The sequence below is a fragment of the Dromaius novaehollandiae genome, unplaced genomic scaffold (genome assembly GCF_036370855.1).
Source record: "Dromaius novaehollandiae isolate bDroNov1 unplaced genomic scaffold, bDroNov1.hap1 HAP1_SCAFFOLD_115, whole genome shotgun sequence".
NCBI classification, from domain to species: domain Eukaryota; kingdom Metazoa; phylum Chordata; class Aves; order Casuariiformes; family Dromaiidae; genus Dromaius; species Dromaius novaehollandiae.
This window is the reverse complement of record NW_026991303.1, coordinates 121,713-140,952: the sequence shown is the minus strand read 5'-3', so window position 1 is coordinate 140,952 and position 19,240 is coordinate 121,713. Positions and strand designations below refer to the sequence as shown.

The 19,240-nt window shown below is 54.2% G+C and overlaps 2 protein-coding genes across 2 annotated transcripts; one reads left to right on the top strand and one right to left on the bottom strand.

The window, feature by feature from the left end:
* Positions 1-1,463: 1,463 nt before the first annotated feature.
* On the top strand, positions 1,464-2,378 carry LOC135325724 (olfactory receptor 14C36-like). The gene has a single exon (XM_064503721.1). The coding sequence runs from the start codon at positions 1,464-1,466 to the stop codon at positions 2,376-2,378; it is 915 nt and encodes a 304-aa protein (XP_064359791.1).
* Positions 2,379-9,313: 6,935 nt separating this feature from the next.
* LOC135325728 (olfactory receptor 14C36-like) lies at positions 9,314-10,264 on the bottom strand. The gene has a single exon (XM_064503725.1). The coding sequence runs from the start codon at positions 10,235-10,237 to the stop codon at positions 9,314-9,316; it is 924 nt and encodes a 307-aa protein (XP_064359795.1). The 5' UTR covers positions 10,238-10,264.
* Between the last annotated feature and the right edge of the window lie 8,976 nt (positions 10,265-19,240).

Sequence of the window (19,240 nt, the reverse complement as noted above, 5' to 3'; positions counted from 1 at the left end):
CTGCCCCCGGGAGGTGTCTGCAGGGTGGAGCTGAGCACCCAGTGGGTGGGTGGGATGGGGTCTGTGAGCACTGACAGGGGAGAGACACGGGGACAGAGAAAGAGCTTCCCGCAGGGACGGCTGCAGGCAGCAGAGTCGTGGTCAAAGTGTGAGGGGAAACTGCAAACTCCCAGGCCTCCTCTGCTCTCCCAGCCAGCACAGCCCTCTGCCCTCCAGGCTGTGGGGTGCAGGGCAGGAGTCCTTTCCTCAGCAGCCAGACACGCAGAGGAGGAGAAACTCCCGAGTGCCCCCCTGTCTCTCCCTGTGCTTCCCTCCCTCAACAGAAACACCGTGGCATTGCTCCCTGTTTCCCACCTGTCTCGTTCTTCCCCTTGGGCAGGGGGGTTTTCCGATGCAGTTCAGACAGTGACCCTGTGGGTCCTGCCATGCAGACGTGTCCTTGACACTGAGGTGCCAAAGTGCCCATCTAACCTGTGGGGCTCCGGACAATGCAGTGTGTGTGGGGGTGGGGGGGGGGGAGGCGCTGGGAATGAGCCAGCTCCCTCTTAAGGACACCCCATCCTTAGGACATTCCACTATTTCCCCGGGGTGTCCAGCTGGACTGCAGCTGCCCTCCAGAAGGGCACAGCTCTCCCATTGTATCTGGATGTTAGCGAGGATCCCCATGGAGAAACCACCTAGATACTGAGGCCATGGCAATGCTGCTGACAGGCTGCATGTAGGCAACTGGAATGTGCCCAGTATGTTCCTGGCTAGAAGAAGAGGGCTGAGATGTCCCTCAGATGCTCTGAGAAAGGGTGCTGGCTTTGTTGCTCCTCACTTTGAAACTGGATTCCTCTGCTCCCAGTGGTGTCATTTCTTTTTAGGGTAACACGAGTGCAATTGTCCTCCACCTCAGAGGTGTGAGCACAGGGCAGCTGCAAACAAGATGGATGGCCAGGCTAGCCCTCCTCACTCTGCACTGAAGCCATGGTGAATCCTTTTGCCTCTCAGCTGGTCACTCTGAGTGCAGTAACAATGCTAAGGATTTCCACCTCCAAAAATCCTCCTCCACAGGGGCATCTAAAAGGCAAACAACAAAATTCTTAAAATAATTAATGAACCCACAATCTTCAGAACTGGGAATGAAGATGCTGAAAAGCCCTTCAACAATATAAGCTGGTCTAAATCTGAGTAGAACTGTGAATATAAAAGTTGAGACAACCCTGTTCCCATGTAGCCACTGGTCAGGGCTGACTCTGAAGCTCATGGGCAGAGGCCCCTGCTTCTCACAGCAAACTCAGCCAGCCCAAACTGGAGCTCAAGCCATGGAGCTCAATGACTGTCATGCTGAGATGGGGAGAGGTAACTTGTGTGCTTTTGGAGACGGGTCAGGAGAAAGAGAAAGTTTTCCTCAGAGAAGTCTGTCCTAACTTGTCAATGTCTTTCCCTCCTTTGACAGTCTCCATGCCCAGAGGGAGCAAATGCCCAACAGCAGTTTCCTCAATGAGTTCCTCCTCCTGGCATTCACAGGCACGCGGGAGCTGCAGCTCTTGCACTTCTCCCTCTTCCTGGGCATCTACCTGGCTGCCCTCCTGGGCAACGGCCTCATCATCACAGCCATAGCCTGCGACCACCGCCTCCACACCCCCATGTACTTCTTCCTCCTTAACCTCTCCCTCCTCGACCTTGGCTCCATCTCCACCACTGTCCCCAAATCCATGGCCAATTTCCTGAGCAACACCAGGGCTATTTCCTACCTGGGATGTGCTGCCCAGCTCTTTCTGTTTGTCTTCTTGTTATCAGCAGAATATTCTCTCCTCACTGTCATGGCCTACGACCGCTTTGTTGCCATCTGCAGACCCCTGCACTATGGGACCCTCCTGGGCAGCAGAGCGTGTGTCAAAATGGCAGCAGCTGCCTGGGCCAGTGGGTTTCTCAATGCTCTCCTGCACACTGGGAGCACATTTTCAATACCACTCTGCCAAGGCAATGCTCTACACCAGTTCTTCTGTGAAATCCCCCAGATCCTCAAGCTCTCCTGCTCAGACTCCTACCTCAGGGAACTTGGGGTTCTTCTGGTTAGTGTTTCTTTAGGTATCGGGTGTTTCATCTTCATTGTGGTGTCCTATGTGCACATCTTCACTGCTGTGCTGAGGATCCCCTCTGAGCAGGGCCGGCACAAAGCCTTCTCCATGTGCCTCCCTCACCTGGCCGTGGTCTCCCTCTTTGTCAGCACACTCACATTTTCCTACCTGAAGCCCCCCTCCTTCTCCTCCCCATCTCTGGATCTGGTGGTGGCTGTTCTGTACTCGGTGGTGCCTCCAGCAGTGAACCCCCTCATCTACAGCATGAGGAACAAGGATCTCAAGGATGCACTAAGGAAACTTATTCAGTGAGTACAATATCAGCATCAATAACCATCCCATGGGCATCACCTTGCCATTCCCACGGTATTTGGCATCAAGAATATGTATTATTCATTTATTTCTTACTTACTTTTCGTGTTCTACTCATATTAAAAGGAAATGTTTAGGTCATCTGTGGCGGACAGATGAGTGAACTTTTGCCTTAAACATTTCTTGGTACATAAGGTGCAAGCAAACCATAACCCCAAACAAGCCACCTGTTCCCAGCGGAAACAGGACTGAGCTGCTGCGACCCCCGAAATGGTCTCCCTGCGACCACCCAGGACACACCAAGCCTGCGCTGAACCAGGGCACGATCGGGCAAAGACTTTGGGACCTGGACTGCAAATTACTGCTGCTTAACACAACTTTTATAAAACTTGCTTAGCTGCACTCCCTAGTTCAGTGAGAAAGGGCCCCAGAGCTGGTGCAGACTGGAAAGATAAGGGAGTTACAAGCAGTTTGCATTCCTATGCTTCACACTCCGGGAGGGAGGATGTCAAGGCTTTGAAATAAGGCCTGCTTGGGCGCCAGGACCCTGGGAAACAAAGCCTCCCCTCACTGCTGAAACAGTGTTAATTAGGGGGGGTCTGGATTATATCCTTCTCGTCAGGACCTTGGAAGATAACACCTACTGTCACTGCTGGGGCAGTGCTAATTGCTGGAACAACACCTGTTTGTCAGGGCCCTGAGAAAGAAGGGCAGAACCCGAGGAATCAACACATTTGTCAGCAGAAACCGCAACAGTAAAGATAAGGGAGAAAAGCAGCCTGCCTGGGAACAACGATGAGACCCAATAGGGAGCAGGAGACCCCAGACCCAAAAATTACTATTGGTCTGAACTACCGCGTGAGGGTTGGGAAACTTAATTTGAAAAAGCTATAATTGCCCAGGGATTTCTTTGTTCAGGGTCCCTCTTCGGAGGCACCCAACTCGAGCTGTAACTACTGCACGCGTGTCATTACAATTTATTTATTTAATTTGCCTTGATTTGGCTCCAAACTTTTCAGCGGGAACCTAGGGTCGGACCCTGCTCGAGTTGTAATTACTGCACGCGCATCGCTTAAATTTACACCCAGGGTGAAGAGGACCAACGGGACGCCGCTGGATCCACGGGTGGTGATATCTCTTTCTCTCCCCCCCTTTTCTCTCTCTCTCTTTCTCTCTCTCTCTCCTCCCCTTTGCCTTTCCGCATCTTTATTCCCCACTCTGTGGAAAATAAAGTTAAAAGGTTGTACGATATTTGACCGGTTTTAGCGTCTTAATCTCGTCCTTGGGATCGGAACGAAACCCTCCCGATATTGGATCGGGACATCATCCTACTTCTCTTCAGTGATCCTTCTTTTTTATCTGACCCAGAGACTGTGCTGAAGCAGGAAGCCAGGTGTCCCCCTTCATCAGCAGAGATGGGGGAACCTCGGAGCCTGCTAGTCCAAGCTCCCTCAGGTGCCCCCAGTGCAAGGAGCAGAGTTTCCCTTTGTATATCTCTCTCGACACTGACAGCAGGGAAGCTCAGGGGACAGAGTTAGGCTCAGACGAGTACAGACAGGTTGAGACCATGGGTGCCATGTCCGTTAGGAGAGCTCAGCTCCCCTGGCCACAGTCAAGGTGTGATCTCACATCCCTGTCCTGCGAGGGTGGCAGTTGGCTGTCACCGTGGCCTCGTTCCTTCCCTCTCCAGTGCTACAACAGTCAAAATGGAGTGCAAGTGGAGGGGAAGAGAGTCTGGATGCAGGCCATAGAGACAGACCCTCGGCTCCTCAGGACCATCCCACCACTACCGCAGCAGGCATTTCCTGGCTGCAGCCTTGCGTGGGGTCTGCAGCTTTCCTGGAGACACATCCACCACCACCAACAGGACATTCACTTTTCAGGGCAGTTTTTCTCATTTCCACACTGTCTTGCTGTGCTCTGATGTTTGTATATGGCCTAAGTGCTCTCCTAACGTGGTGGTGATAGGATTGTGCTTCCTTGTGCATTCCTGTGAGCACCGGCAGGACCAGGCATTGGGCACCTTTATGCCAGCCCTGGCCTCCAGAGTAATATTTCTGTAAGCGAAGGGGACCTCCTCAATGATGTGCCTTGAGGTCTGGATTTTCTTCAGAAGCTTGAATGAAAAATATGCTCCAAGATATTGCAACACAACAGGGCCTGCTGTTCTGCTTGTGAACTGCATGAGCTCTGGCAGAGGAGCTCAGAGTCCCAGTGTAATCTAGGGCTGGATTTGGGACTCATCTCTTGGTGACCAATACCGGTGGAGATGGGGAATGGTCTCTGAATTGCCTGCCCAGTGCTGTGGCACAGCTGACAGTGCTGATGCGAGATGCCCATCCTTCTGGAGGGGAACCTGAGGCATGAGGAGAGCTCAGGGGATCTCCAGAGACAGCGTGTGCCTGGGGGTGGGCAGTGAGTGGGGCCTCACAAAATGAGGGACAGTCCCTGGTGGAGTAACCAGAGGGTAAAGCACTAAACCCAGGCATGAATAGGGGCACAAGGACTCTGCAATCCCCAGAGAGGCAGTGGGGACGCAGGAGGCCCAGGGAAGGGGCACTGGAGAGTGATTCCTGCACCCGCAGTGAAACACCACAGGCTGGAGCTAGTGCACACCCAAACACATCTCCTGCCATTGCAAATGCCCTGGGTCACTCTGAGCACCGTCCATGTGCACAGACCTGTGCCAGCAGTACCAGTGGTGGTGATTCCTGTTTGGCTGGGTCTGCTTTCCACCCTGACCAGCATGGCCAGCGTGCAGTCAGGAGTCACCCCGTTACCCCACAGCCTGCTTGCTCTGCAGAGCAGCACCACCAGCCTAGGCTCCTGCAGGAAATACAGGGGAGGGGTGCAGGAACAGCCGGCCAGGCCAGCACCGATGCACTCAGCTGGGGAAAGGCTCCCTGGGGAGCAGGGATGTCCCAGGAGAAAAGCAGGGCAGCATTCACAGAGAGAAAAGGAGAACAAGAAACAGGTTTCTCTGTGCACCATCTCGGGGCAGGCAGCTCTGTCCCTGGGGTAACAGGAGGTGCTGGGGGTCTGCAGGGCCAGGGCTCTCGTGCTGTCCTAGGGCAGCGGGGTGGGCATGGAGGGGCTGCAGGCAGACAGGGAGGGGGATCTGCTGGGCACAAGAGCAGGGGAGACAGAGAGTGACCGGCCTCATTGCGGGGCCTCCTCCCCTCTGCCGGGGAGCTGCTGCCCTTGTCCTGGGGCCTGGCCTGAGCTACGCTGTGGACATGCCTGAGCCTGGCCCTGCACCTCTCAGGTCCTGACCTGACCCTGCCCCCGTCCTGCTGACCTGACTCCCCATCTCTGCCTCGGACCTGCCCCCTCGCTACAGTCCGGAAAGCCTTGGCAAGGGAAGCTGGGATCCGAGCAGGGCCCAGAGAAGGTTGTAGGTGCAAAAGGTGACTGTATATCCACAGCAGCAACTCCTGCCCCACAGCCAATTCAAAGGAGTCAGGAGAGCTGTGGATCTGGACCCCCTACCCAGGTGACGCTGCACACAGAGTCTTAGCTGGGTGCAAAAGGGAGTGCGAGTCACTTGGGTCTGATTTTAGGAGGCGTACGTACGAGAGCAAGTGTTTGTGTATCACAGCGCCAGTGTTTCAGCACCATTTGCACCTGGCCTCCTGCTCCAAAGAGTATGTTGTCAGGAGCAGCAAGAGCCCTGGGGCAGCCCCACACTCCCTCGTCCCCTCTGCCTCTGCGCTGGCGTCTTGCTGCCTGGCTGGGGCTGGAGCCCCGACGTGGGGAGAGGTGGGGATGGCCGGGGGCCAGGGAGCTCCTGCCTGCAGAGCTGGTCCCCACGGTGCCAGGAGAGGGGCCGGGGCAGGGAGCGAGGGGGCAGCAGGCTGGGCAGGGGCAGGGGTGGGCAGGGCTGTGGTGGGGTCTCATGGAGGGGGCGCAGCCAGTGCTGCCGCAGCACAAGGTCCCACGCTGCCCCCCGGGCAGGACCAGGCTGTTCCCCCATTCCCATGCTGCCCTCCCAGCAGGATGGGACACGCGAGGAGGGGCTCGGCCTGCCCCGTGCTCAGGGCAGCTCCCTGGGGCTGGCACAGCTGGGCCTGAGGCACCTCCAGCTCCTCGGCCTCTGCTCCAGCACGGCTGGCACAGGGATGAGAGCTCCTCGGGCAGGGCAGAGCGAGCCTGGCTGGGGGGGCATCAGGGCTAAGATCCAAAGGTCCCTGGCTCAGCGCTGGGCTTTGGAAAACTCCCTCATGCATCCCGAGAGGCTCCATCTGCCTCTTCCACCCTGCTCTGTGCTCCCTTGCTGTTGGGCAAAGTGGAGCTACGCATCGCGTGGGGACTCTCCTTCCCATGGGGAGCAGAGGGAGGGCCTTCCCCAGCCCCACACTGCCTTTTCCACCCCTGGGCTTTGCACTTGCATGTGCCTGGGTCTGCCCACTTGCCTCCACCACAGTCACAGCTGCACTGGAAGCCCATGAAAATCCCAGTTCTCCTGCCCTCAAGCTGGCATCCACCCCCGAACCAAGAGCCTGGCTACCCATAAAGGCATCACCCATCCAGTGCCCTGGCCATGCGGCCAAGGGCAGGGGTCTTCACCCCAATTTCCCTGCTCCCGGCACCACTGCTGCTGCTATGCCCATGTCACACCACCATGCCACCAGACTGCCCGGGGCACAAGGCAGCTCCAGCTCCCTCCAGGGCTGCGCTGAAGCCTTTCAGGAGCAGGCTGAGGTGGGGCTGGCACTGCCAGGGTGGGTCGGGAGAGGGCAGCTCCCCTCTGCCATGCTGGGGCTGGGCCTGGGCACAGCTTTTCCCCGGGGAGCTCCCGGAGGAGCCGCTCCAGGTGATCCTCCACCTCTGCCCTGGCAGCAGCACCAGTGCTCAGGGTGCAGGACTGGAAGTGCACCGAGGGTGGAAGGGGGACGGGCTGCCCAGGGGGAGCATCAAGACCTTGTCCGTGCACGCAGGGATGGAGTGAGGAAAGCCAGAGCTCAGCCAGAGCAGGAACCAGCGAGGGAAGGGGAGGGCAACGAGAAGGCCTCCTGCCAGTGCATCCCCAGCAAAAGGAAAGCAGGGAAGGAAAACGGGGGCCTGCTGCTCAGTGGGGCAGGGGACCTAGTGACCAAGGACCTGCAAAGGGTTGCGGTATGAAATGCCTTCTCTGCCTCAGCTTTCCTGGTAAGCGCTGTCTGAGGCCTGCCATGTCCCCGAGCCTCTCAGCAGAGTCTGGGGGATCCAAGCACTTGGCCCCTGCCCAGCCCAGGCTGTGCCCCACACGGGGGTCAGCAGACAGCCATGCTCCCAGATCTGCCAGGCTCTGGCCCACAACAGAGGCCATGCCCTCCGTCGGGATATGGAGAGCTGCAGGAGGACAGAGCTGGCCATGCTCCACCCCACAGCTGGGGTGAGCAGCCAGCGGTGGAAAGGGGCCAGGTGACAGGCTGGTCCATGACCATGGACCTGGGGCAGCTTCCCCAGTGTGTCCATGCAACACAGGGAACAACCTGGGATCTTCTGTTCTGCACCCTCCATGTCCTGATGCCTTTCCCAGCAGACCTGCATTTGCCCTTCAAGCACACAGCTGTGTGCTCCCACACTGCCTGTTCACACACAGGAGCTGCCTCCTGGCATTTTGCCTCTCCCAGGCCCTTTCCAGACCAGACCAGACCAGACCCTCCCCGGCTCTCCCCACCTCCCCTGCCCTCTCCCCAGCCCACCCAGCAGAGCAGCCCAGGCTGGCAGTGGCCCCGCAGCAGTGCCCGCTGCAGGGGTCTGCAGAGCTCTGGGCACTCACACCGCAGCCCCAGCCCCTGTCCAGGACAGCACCAGAGTCCTGGTCCTGGGCTGCTCACGCAGATCCTGCTGCCCCAGCGACAGAGACGCCTGCCCCGAGCTGGTGCGCACAGGAAAGGGTTTTTCTTTGTGTGCCTCCCCTGCACACACATGCACCCCTACTGCCCCTTCATATCCCTGCTCCACAGAGAGCCTTTCCCCAGGTGGGTGTCCATGCTGTCCTGCACCCCTCCCCTGTGCTCCCCGCAGGGCCCCGGGCTGGCGGTGCTGCTCTGCAAGGCGAGCGGGCTGTGGGGCCACGGGGTGACTCCGCACTGGCCGTGCTGGTCAGGGCAGACCCAGCTGGACGAGCACCATTGCGCCTGACCACCCCCTCCCAGGGGCTGTGGCTGTGGACGATGCTTGAAGCAAACACAGGGCAGTCCAAATGGCTCAGGAGGGGTTCACGTGTCATTTGGCAGAATGAATGTCTTTTTTTCATTTTAGATGACATGAACCAGTCTTGAGGCTCCCTTCCCTGTGCCTGCTGGGTCCCCTCTGCCTCTCCTGAGATTTCTGAGCCCTCAGTCAGTGCATTCTTTGGTTTAGCCCTTTACCTGTGGGTGACCCCAATGGGTTTGTGAGTGTCCCCTCACTGCCCATCCCAGGCACATGCTGTCCCAGGAGATCCCCTGTGCTCTCTGGGTGGATCCATATTCCCTCTCAGAAGGATGAACATCTGTCTCCAGCCCTGTAATATGGGAGACAGTCCCTGGCAGATACCACTTGGCCACTCATCCACCCCGGGGGCACTGGCCACTCACAAGTGACAGCTGACTCCAGCCCTCATTCCCAAGCACATCACCCGATGAGTTCATGCCCCTCAGCTGATACAAAAACCAAGCACAGCAAAGGGCCTCTTGGGGTGCAACTCCCTGAGCACATTCTTGGCCCCAGCTGGGGAAGAAGAGCCCAACCTTCAGGCACTGTACTGAGGAAATCCCCTTTTATTACAGAGATGCTACCTGGGAGGCCAGCCCTGACACAGCGACAGGCAGATTTAGGGAAGGCCTCCAGGTCAGAGAGATGGGCTTTGTGCTGCTGGAGAAGTGGGGTGAATTCAAGCATTTACAAACATGATTGTCGCAGAGAGAATGCCCAGAGCATGAGAGTTGCCTGAGATAAATTAGAAATCACTTGTGAGGTGAGATGGACAGCTCATTGCTGCTAAACAGTACTAATTGAATGAGTTTCTTCAGTGCATCCTTGAGCTCCCTGTTCCTCATGCTGTAGATGAGGGGGTTCACTGTTGGAGGCACCACTGCGTACAGAACAGCCACCACCAGATCCAGAGCTGGGGAGGAGATGGAGGGGGGCTTCAGGTAGACAAACGTTGCAGTGATAACAAACAGGGAGACCACGGCCAGGTGAGGGAGGCACATGGAAAGGGCTTTGTGCTGTCCCTGCTCAGAGGGGATCCTCAGCACAGCAGTGAAGATCTGCACGTAGGAGACAACAATGAAAACAAAACATCCAAAGCCTAAACAAACACTAACCACAATAACACCAAGTTCCCTGAGGTAGGAGTCTGAGCAGGAGAGCTTGAGGATCTGCGGGATTTCACAGAAGAACTGCTCCACAGCATTGCCTTGGCAGAGTGGTATTGAAAATGTGTTTCCAGTGTGCAGGAGAGCATGGAGAAATCCACTGCTCCAGGCAGCTGCTGCCATTTTGACACAAGCTCTGCTGCCCATTATGGTCTTGTAATGCAGGGGTTTGCAGATGGCAATGAAGCGGTCATAGGCCATGATTGTGAGAACAGAATACTCAGTTGACAAGAAAAAGGCCAACAGAAAGACCTGTGCAGAACATCCCCAGTAGGAAATGGCCCTGGTGTCCCACAGGGAATTGGCCATGGATTTGGGGACAGTGGTGGAGATGGTGCCAAGGTCAAGGAGGGAGAGGTTGAGGAGGAAGAAGTACATGGGGGTGTGGAGGCGGTGGTTGTAGGCTACGGCTGTGATGATGAGGCCATTGCCCAGGAGGGCAGTCAGGTAGATGCCCAGAAAGAATGCAAAGTGCAAGAGTTGCAGCTCCCAGGTGTCTGCAAATGCCATGAGGAGGAACTCATTGAAGGAGCTGCTGTTGGACCTTTTGCTCCCTCCAAGCATGTGTGACTGTCCAAAGAAGAAAAGACATTAAGAAGTTAGGAAACATTTTTAAGTAAAAACCCCCCAAATCATCAAGTTGTCATAAACCCCCCCCCATACTGCCTCTCCCTTTACTGAGAGGATCTGTGTGCAGCTCCCTTCCTTGAGCTCCACTTTGCACTGCCTGGGTGTGCTGAGAGGAGCAGGGGCCTCTGTCCATGGGCTCCAGAGGAGTCAGCCCTGCCATTCAGTAGTGGGAACATGGGAATGGGGGTGACCAGCTCTGACATTTGCAATTTCTCTCAGGTGAAATCCCCTTGTCATATGGAAGGGCTCTTCAGTGTCTTCACCACCAATTCTAAACAATGAAGGTTGAGGAACAGAGTTTTAATGACTTTTTAATAATGCTTATCTTCTTTGAGATGCTCCTGTCACACCTGGGGAGTGTTTGTCAAGGGCAGAAGTTCTCAGCATTTCTACTGTGAATCCTGAGAAAAACAATTCATTGTCTCTTTGTGCAGAGTGAGCACAGCTTGTCTGTCTATTAGCCTTGTTCCCAGCTGTCCTTTGCTCACACCTCTTTGAGCTGGAGGATGATCAGTCACCTGTTACCCCAAAAAGAAACCAGCCACTGCTGAGAGCAGAGGAGTCCAGTTTCAAACTGTGGAGCACCAAACTTCTCACCCTTTCTCAGGGCACCAGAGCGAGGTCTGCACACTCCCCTGCTAGCCAAGGACACACAGGGCTCTTTTCAGCTGCTCGTATACAGCTTCCCACCACCATTTCCGTACTCTTAGCATCTCTGCAGCTTCTTCGGATGTCTTTGAGACATCACAGAGATGCTATGAGGCAGCAGTTCCCTTCTGGAGCACAGCTCAAAGCCGGGCATTACATGGCAGGGAAATGGTCAAAGGACGGTTAGGACAGAAGATGGGCTCTCCTTAAAGGAGGGTGAGCTCATTTCACACCCCTATCAACTGCATTTCCTGGAGCTGCACAGGTACAAAGGAGGCTGAGGACTCGCAGGGCAGGTGTCTGAACTGCAGCTGAAAACCCACCAGCCCCAGGGACCCCAAGAGAACAGAAGCAGCACGGACAGGAGGGGAAACAAGGAGCAACACGATAATCCTGCTGCAAGGGGAGACAAGGAGAGAGAGACAGACAGACAGGCACCTTGGGAAAGCCTTCACCTTCCCCAGGTGCACACACTGCATCACAGACGGCAGCATTGCAGGGCAGTCGCTCTCAGCCCCTTTGTCAGGCAGCATGAAATGGGCCCGTGGCAGGAGAGATGCCCTTCTCCTCTGCTGCAGGTCTGGCCACAGAGGAGGTGGCTCATGGCCTGGACTCCATGGCTGTCAGGGCAGAGGCTCTATGGGGTGGGAGAGGAGACACGGGGGGCTGGCTCGGAGGAAGGTGTCTGTATCGGAGGGACTGATCATGATTTGCTCCAGTCCATCTGCCCATGGCGATTCTGTTTGCAGTTCCCTCTCATTCCCTGCCCGTCTCTGCTGCCTGCAGCTGTCCCTGCTGGCAGCTCTTTCTCTGTCCCAGCGTCTTTTCCCCACTGGTGCTCACAGACCCCATCCCACCCTCTGCGTGCTCAGTTCTGCCCTGCAGAGATTGCCTGGGACAAGGCATTAGGCAGGGCTATCTCTGTGCTTGCAGGTCCTAAGGAGCAGGTCAGAAAAACCCTCTTGAGGCCATAAAGGTGGTGCTGGTGCTGTCTGTAGGCTGACGTGGGGTTGAGGGGGTTTGCTGAAGTTTCTCACAGACCTACTGATCTCTGGGAGTGAAGGTCTGGGAGTCCAAGTTCCTTGCAAAACCAGGAGACTCTTCCCTTTTTTGCCCCTGCCAAGATTAGGATCTAGTTTTTCTAGGTTTTTTTAGTCCTAACTGGCTTTTACCAGAAGGAAAGCTCCATCCCTTTCAATTAGCCTTTTTCTGACCTTTCTCTGAAAAGACCCTCAGACATGTCCTGTGCATGAGCTAGAGTACCCCTGAGCCATGTAGCCCCTTCTCGAGGAGAGAATGAACCTGTCCTGTCAGAGGTCGCTGAATTTGTGACTGAATCTATCAGCTGTAGAATGGGATGGGTTTAGAAGATCACTCCAGGAACCTCAGTAATATTTCCCTGCAGCCAGAGACTTACCGTGCAAAGGGCTGTGAAGACTTTTCCCACAACGAGCTCTCCTCTGTCCTCCCACTCCACACTGCCGTTCGTTTCTCTCTCTCATCTCACCTTATGCCAGCAACAACAGGCAGTGCCCGGAGCCCTGCTGCTCTTTGCAGAGGAGCTGCTCCTGGACCCAGCAGTCTCTCAGCAGTGCTGCCAGGTAGCCATGACCTCCCTCTGTCCCAGGAGCCTGGTCCCACTCAGCAGCAGAGGCCCAGCAGAAGGCACAAATTCTTCTGTCCCTTGTGCTCCCTCCTCCCGGGAAATGTTCACTGAAGTAGACGAAAATAACCATCTGTGGTGCCTCTCTAAATAATGCAGAGGGACCAGTTACAGCATTGTAATTTCTCTCATCAGAGCCTGGCCATGCTATGGTAACTGCTGAGCCTCACTTTCCCTAACACTGACCTGCTATGCCTTACGGTGATCAGCCTGCGTACCCCTTACAGTGCGCTTTATTACCGAGCCAGAATTTAGAATTTAGGCGGGAATTTAAGACTCACCCTTTCGGTGCCTCCCGTTGCTGAAGATCCCAGGTCAACTCACCCGATGGCGCCAGATGATCGTTTGGAGATGAGAGGCCCCGACAGTGGTGGCCTAGGGTCCCACCTGGGGTGCCAAACTGTTATGGAAAGTTAGGCTCAGCGGTTACCATAACAGGGTCCGACCCCAGGTTCTCACTGAGACAGAAGTTCGAAGCCAAATCAGAACGAAATAAATTTTAATAACATATGTGCAGTAATTACAGATCAAGCTGAGTGCCTTCGAAGAGGAGGGGACCCCAAACAGGGAAATCCCTGGGCAATTATACCCTTACAATCTAAGTTCCCCCACCCCTGATGCAATAGTTCAGACCAATAGTAATTTTTAGGTCTGGGGTCTTCCCGTTCATTGTTGGGTCCTTTCATTGTCTCTAGGCGGGCCACCTCTTTTCTTATCTCTACAGTTGCAGCTTCTGCTGTCGGTTGTAACTTTCTTCTCTTCCAGCCTGAACCTGCCCTGGGGCCTTCCTTTACGTAACTAGGTAAAAATTCAACATATTTTCTCAGTGCAGCCTAAGGCTTCAGCAAATTTAGCTACTAATGCTAAGCAAGTATTATCTAAGTAGTGTTAACTCATGCATGTTTGCACAAGCATAAGGGTTCATCTCTAGTTTGCTTTCACGGCCTAATGCTAAGCAACTAACTCTAGGCAGCTTCAGTCCAATATTCTTTAACAGATCAGCTATGAGAGATGGAAACGTCCCCCTTGGGAAGACCCTATTTCCATCTCCTAACTATACAGGACACCTAGACAAGGACAAGGAGGAGGTGATTTTCCCATGGCTCAGGTATTGATCCAGATGAGTCAATCTGGGCATCACATGACAGTTTAGAGGCCCCTGGAATGGAGTGGGATTCAGCTTCCTCCTGTGAATTCCTCAAACATGCAGGAGGTGGGATTCCCTTTGCCCAGCCTGAAGTGAGCACAACAGAGATGGCTGCATGCAAACTCCTTGTCTGTGCTCCCATTATAATCCCCGGAAATGGAGGGTGGAAGTCAATTGCATGGCAACACCTGCTGCCATTTGAAGATACAGAGGTCCAAGGCATGTGCCAGTGTCTGCTTGCTCTGATGGAGCAGCTATGAGACCTACATCCTTCTGGAGACCCATGTGGGGCCAGGTGGGGAATTTCCCAGGCAATGTGAAATGACACCAGATGCCTGCTACCACTAGAGCTCCACTCATTATGAAGCTGAGTCAAAAGCAGATCCCTACACTGAAAACAGTTGATGTCATTCAATGCAGGTGCTTCCTTTAATGACAAAAATAGGCCTGCAGTCCATGTCAGATTCCTGGGGCTTCCCGTACAGACACGTCTCTCACCGATATAGCATGGGACCTACAGGAAAGCCAGGCCCTTTTGGAGTGCTTGCTGGGCAAGTGTCCCAGGGCCTCTCAGGTGTCCTACCTGTGCCCAAACAACTGAATGCCATCTACTACCTTCAGGCCAAGGCCATCCCATCTACATCCAAGAATGCTTCATAAATGAGAGGCCCATCACACCAAGGTCTCCACTCATGTCCCTGCACTCTTAAAACCCTTCTAGCTCTCCTCTCTCTGAACGGCTTTTCTCCCCCAGATGATATGAACAGGGACTGTGGTAAGCATGTCCACAGGCTGGCTGCATCACAGGCTTTCCAGGCCCAGGGACTTTCTCTGGGGCACCTTGTCCTCCCTGGAGATCCATTCACCTATGTCATAGGCCCAAGGTGCTGCAGGGTCAGCCTGGGCAGCAAACCCCTCTCCTGCCATTCCAGCACGGCCCAGCTCTGTTTCCTCCTGGCCTTGGGCACTGCAGGCTTTGCTCTGTTAGTGGGAACCTCATGTCACCATTACATTGCCACCTGCCATCTATGCCAGCATGTCTCTGCTCTTAATCAAAGCTTGTGCATGCAGCAGGTCCTTGGTAACAGGTTTGCCTCTGGCAAATCTCCAGTCAGTGCCACAGCTGAGGTGCTGAAATCAAAATATATGCAAACAAATACAGGCACAGGCAAATGGACACGTACAAGCCGTCACAGGACTGCCACAACTGAGATGTGGTGGGATCACTCCCATGACTTGAGTGCTGTGATGGTGGGTACAAATCCTTCAGCAGAGACTGAAAGGGAAGAGGAGGAGGAGGGGGATGCCCTTTGTGTGAAAGTGACGCTCAGATGCATGGAGCTCTTCCATGGGATGGACAAAGGGAGGCAGCTCTGGAGGGCAGAAGAGCTCAGAAAAGCTGGCAGATCATTAAGGACAGCACCCACAAAGCCCCACCAATGCTCCATACTGACAGGTTATAAAACTTGTAGACATCTCCGGACCCTGGCTTGGCTAAACAGGGAACTCCAACTTGAGCTCTAGGGCAATAAGGCTGCATAAGGGAAGAAAGGAGAGGCTGCAAAGGAGGAATTTAGAAATACTGTCCAGCAAAGTCAGGATTGTGTTAGGGACCTCAAAGCTCCCCTAGGATAGACACTTGCAGGGTATGTCATAAGCATGAAGAGCTGCCACTGCTTCAGTAACAGTGAAAGAATAAACAAGGAAAATGTGGGCTCATGGCTGCATGGGGCAGGGACTCTAATAACAGCAGATCCAGGCAGGTCAGAGGAACTGAATGCCTTTTGGCTTCACCAGCCAAGTCTCCTAGGCTGTTGTGCATAGAGTCAGGACTCCAGACAAGAAAACCCACCTGAGGGCTAAGTGAGGGGTGATTTACAGGAACTCAACCCATATAGATCTGCAGGACTGGATGGGCTGCATGGGAGGACATTGAGAGAGCTGGCTGCTGCCATAGCAAGGCCACTCACTATCATCTTGGAAGGGTTGTGGAGATCAGGGGAGGTCCCAATGACCAGAAAAAGGAATATGTTGTGCCCATCTTCAAAAAAAGTCCATGAGGACAACACAGGCAGCTGCAGGCTGTTCAACCTCCCTGGAGTGAGGAGTGTGTCAAGGAGCTCTTCATCTTGGATCACCTTTCTGAGCACATGAAGGAGAAGAAGGTGCCTGGGAACACTCAGCATTTCCCTTCAGGAAATCATTCCTGACCAACCTGGTTGCCTTCTGTGATAACAGAACTGTACTTGTAGCAGAACAGAGAGCAGTCGTTTACCCTGTTTTTAGGCAAGATGTTTGACACTGTCTGCCACAATGTTCTCGTATACAAGTAAGGCATCATGGTAGGCTACAGTAGACATCCAGATGGGTGGAAAGCTGGTTGGATGATGGAGGTCAGATGGATTTTATGAATGGGTCAGGCTTTACTGAGAAGCCAGTGACAGTTGGAGGGCGCAGGGGGATCTATACTGCGACCTGACCTGTCTAACAGCTTCATCAGTAACGTGGAGGACACACCCCTATCTGAGTTGAAGCTGAAAGCTAATGGGGCAGAACAGTCAGGTGCTTGAGGGCTGCCATTCAGAGGGACTTCAGCAGGCAGGAAGAATGGGATGTCAGGAATTCTGTGAAATGCAACAAGGACAAATACCAGCTTCTTCACCTCGGATGGACCAACATCCTGCAGTGATATGGGCGGGAGTGTCTGGCCAGGCAGCAGCTCTGCAGAAAAGGACGTGGCAGTCTTTGTGGGCAGGGAGCTCAACATGAGCCAGCAGTGTTCCCTGGAAGCAGTGGAGGCCACAGCATCCTGGGCTCCATGAACAGCAGCACTGCCAGGATACGGAGGGAAGTGATTATCCCCCTCTACTCAGCACTCCTCAGCGCACATCTAGATATGCCATCAATTAAGGACCCCCTGTAGAAGAACGCTGTTGATCACTCAGAGTTCAAGGTGTTTGGAGGCTGGAGCACTTGCCCTGTGAGGAAAGGTTGAGGGAAGGGGGCTTGTTCAGCCTGGAAAAGGGAAGGGGTTTAGGGGGATGCGTAGCAGCTTCCCAACTCAAGGTTACTGCCAATAAAGAACCAGGCTCTTTACGGAGAGTCATATCAGGAACCTTTGTCTCTGTGGAAGCATAAGGGAGCTGGGCTTGTTCAGCCTGGAGAAGGGGAGATCTAATAACAGGCTGCCCATACCTACCAGGAGGTCATCAAGAAGATGGAGCCAGCCTTTTCACCACTGTGCACCATGGGAGGAGGAGGCCCAGTGGGCATTACCTGAAACAAGAGAGGTTCAGGCTGGGGATAAGCAAAAATGTTTTACCCATCCAAAGAGTGAAGCACTGGGGCAGGTTGCCCACAGAGGTTGTGCCACCTCCATCCTCAGAGGTTCTCAAGACCTAAATGACTAAAGCCCTCAGCAACCTGCTTGGAGCTGACAGCTGAGCCTGCTGTGAGAAGCACGTTGGGCTAGAGACAACCGGAGGTCCCTTCCAGCCTGAATGATTTGGCATTTCCTTCCACCCTTGGTCTTCCATTCTTGACCTTAGGGAAAACATTCAGCTTCCCCATGGCTATGGAAGTATGTCAGACAAAAATAAGATTAGATTAACTGCATGTTTCTTGTTCTGCTCTGGTCAGAGCAGTTCAGATTCAGGACTGCTTGGCAGGTACCCCCAGGTGGCCCTGATTTTTCATTGGCTTCACCTTTTATTGCATTTTTCACTCCTGTCCACCTTACAAGGCCTTTTCTTTTATCACCTTTATCTCCTCCCATGCAATCAGTACACCTCTGTTTACCCTGTCCCCATTGACCCAGGTTTTGCTTGCTTTGTACCTGTCCTTGGCTTCTCTGAGATGGTTGCCATGCTCATTTCAACCATTTCCAGCAGTTCCCTTACAATAGTACCACCTTTATTATCTGTAGTGTCCTGGAGTTGGTGATGCTGTTATCCTGTCAGAAGCATGGCAAGATAGGATGAGCCATCTGCACACACACACATTCACAGCTGACACAAAGGAGCTTGAGTTGAGAGGGACCTTGAGAAGCTTGGAGATGAGGCCAACAGAAACCTCCTGAAGTTGTGCAAGGAGAAGCGGCAGGTCCTGCCTTGGGGGAGTGACCCTGAGGAGAAGGGCCTGGACATCATGAGGGATGCCATACGAGCCCGTGGTGCATGCTCACCACAAATCAGGCCAGCTGCATGTGGGGCTGCATTAGGAAGCATGTGGCCCCCCAGACAAGGACTGCTTTTATCCCTCCACTCAGCACTGGGGTGGCCACACCTGGAGAACAGTGTGTCCCAGTGTGGTACACCCAGTGCTGGAGGAATGGGGAGGACCTGGAGAGGGTGCAGAGGAGGTCTGCCAAGAGCGGGTATGGGTCCTGCAGCATATGAGCTGTACAGGGAGGCTGAGGGACCTGGGCTACATTATCCTGGTGAAGTGGAGGCTAAGGGCACTAGAGTAGCAGCCCGTGAATGCTTGAAGGGTGATTTAAGAAATGGTGGCTCTTTTCTTGGTAGTGGAAAGCAGCACGAGAAGGGAAACAGCCACAGTCTTCAGCTTGAGAGGTTCAGAATGGATGTTAGAAAAAGAAATGCCCCCTGAAGGTTAGTGCTGTGATGCAAGAAGTCAGCCAGAAGGAACCTGTGGTGAGTCCCTGGCTTTGTGTTTCAAGTAAAAAAAAAGCAAGGGAGAATGCAAAGACATCCGTAAAGGTGGGCAGATCCCTGGGTGAGAGCAAGGTGGGGGAAGCAGGCTGGGTGTCTACAGGCTGCAGTGGAGCAGGCGCAGGCATGGGACAGTGTAGGACAGCCTGGGGTGGAGATGGCCAGGGGCACTGCCAAGGCTGAAAGCTTCTGACAGAACTGAGATCTCTGTCCTCTTGGCTATGGCTCCTGTACCTGCCACTGAGGCCTGCCAGAAGACACCATTTCCTTGTAGTCCAGGGCCTTGTTTCCTCCTCCTCCTGTTGGGGGGGGGGGTCTGTGAGGTGCCATCTCATTGTCCCTCAGTCAGTGCTGCACCCACACACACACACTGTGGCCACAAAGAGCCCTGAACAAAGTGTGAAGGAAACCATCACCCTACTCAGGGGCTGGGTGTCAGGGCTTGGCCACTTGGTATGATAAAACACACCTAGGCTGACTTGGCATCAGAGCCACCTGCACATTTCCATTGCCCACCTCTAACAACTGCCTCCAGCTTTCTGCTCTCATCAGCCCCTGGAGAGGCCCTGTGAGTAATGGCCCTCAGGGGGACCCTTTAATGCTCCAAGAAACTTTATGATTTGCTTCTGAATGCAACCTTTTGAGAGGTTGCTTCACTCTCCTCTCAGAATCTGATGTTCATGGACTCACCACTAAATACTCCTGAGGGGTCATTGCAATGCAAAAAGCTCCTACTTATCTCCATAATTTCCTTC

Excerpts from the sequence above, each read along its gene's own strand:
- LOC135325724 (XM_064503721.1), top strand. The coding sequence starts at position 1,464 with ATGCCCAACAGCAGTTTCCTCAATGAGTTCCTCCTCCTGGCATTCACA.
- LOC135325728 (XM_064503725.1), bottom strand. The coding sequence starts at position 10,237 with ATGGCATTTGCAGACACCTGGGAGCTGCAACTCTTGCACTTTGCATTC.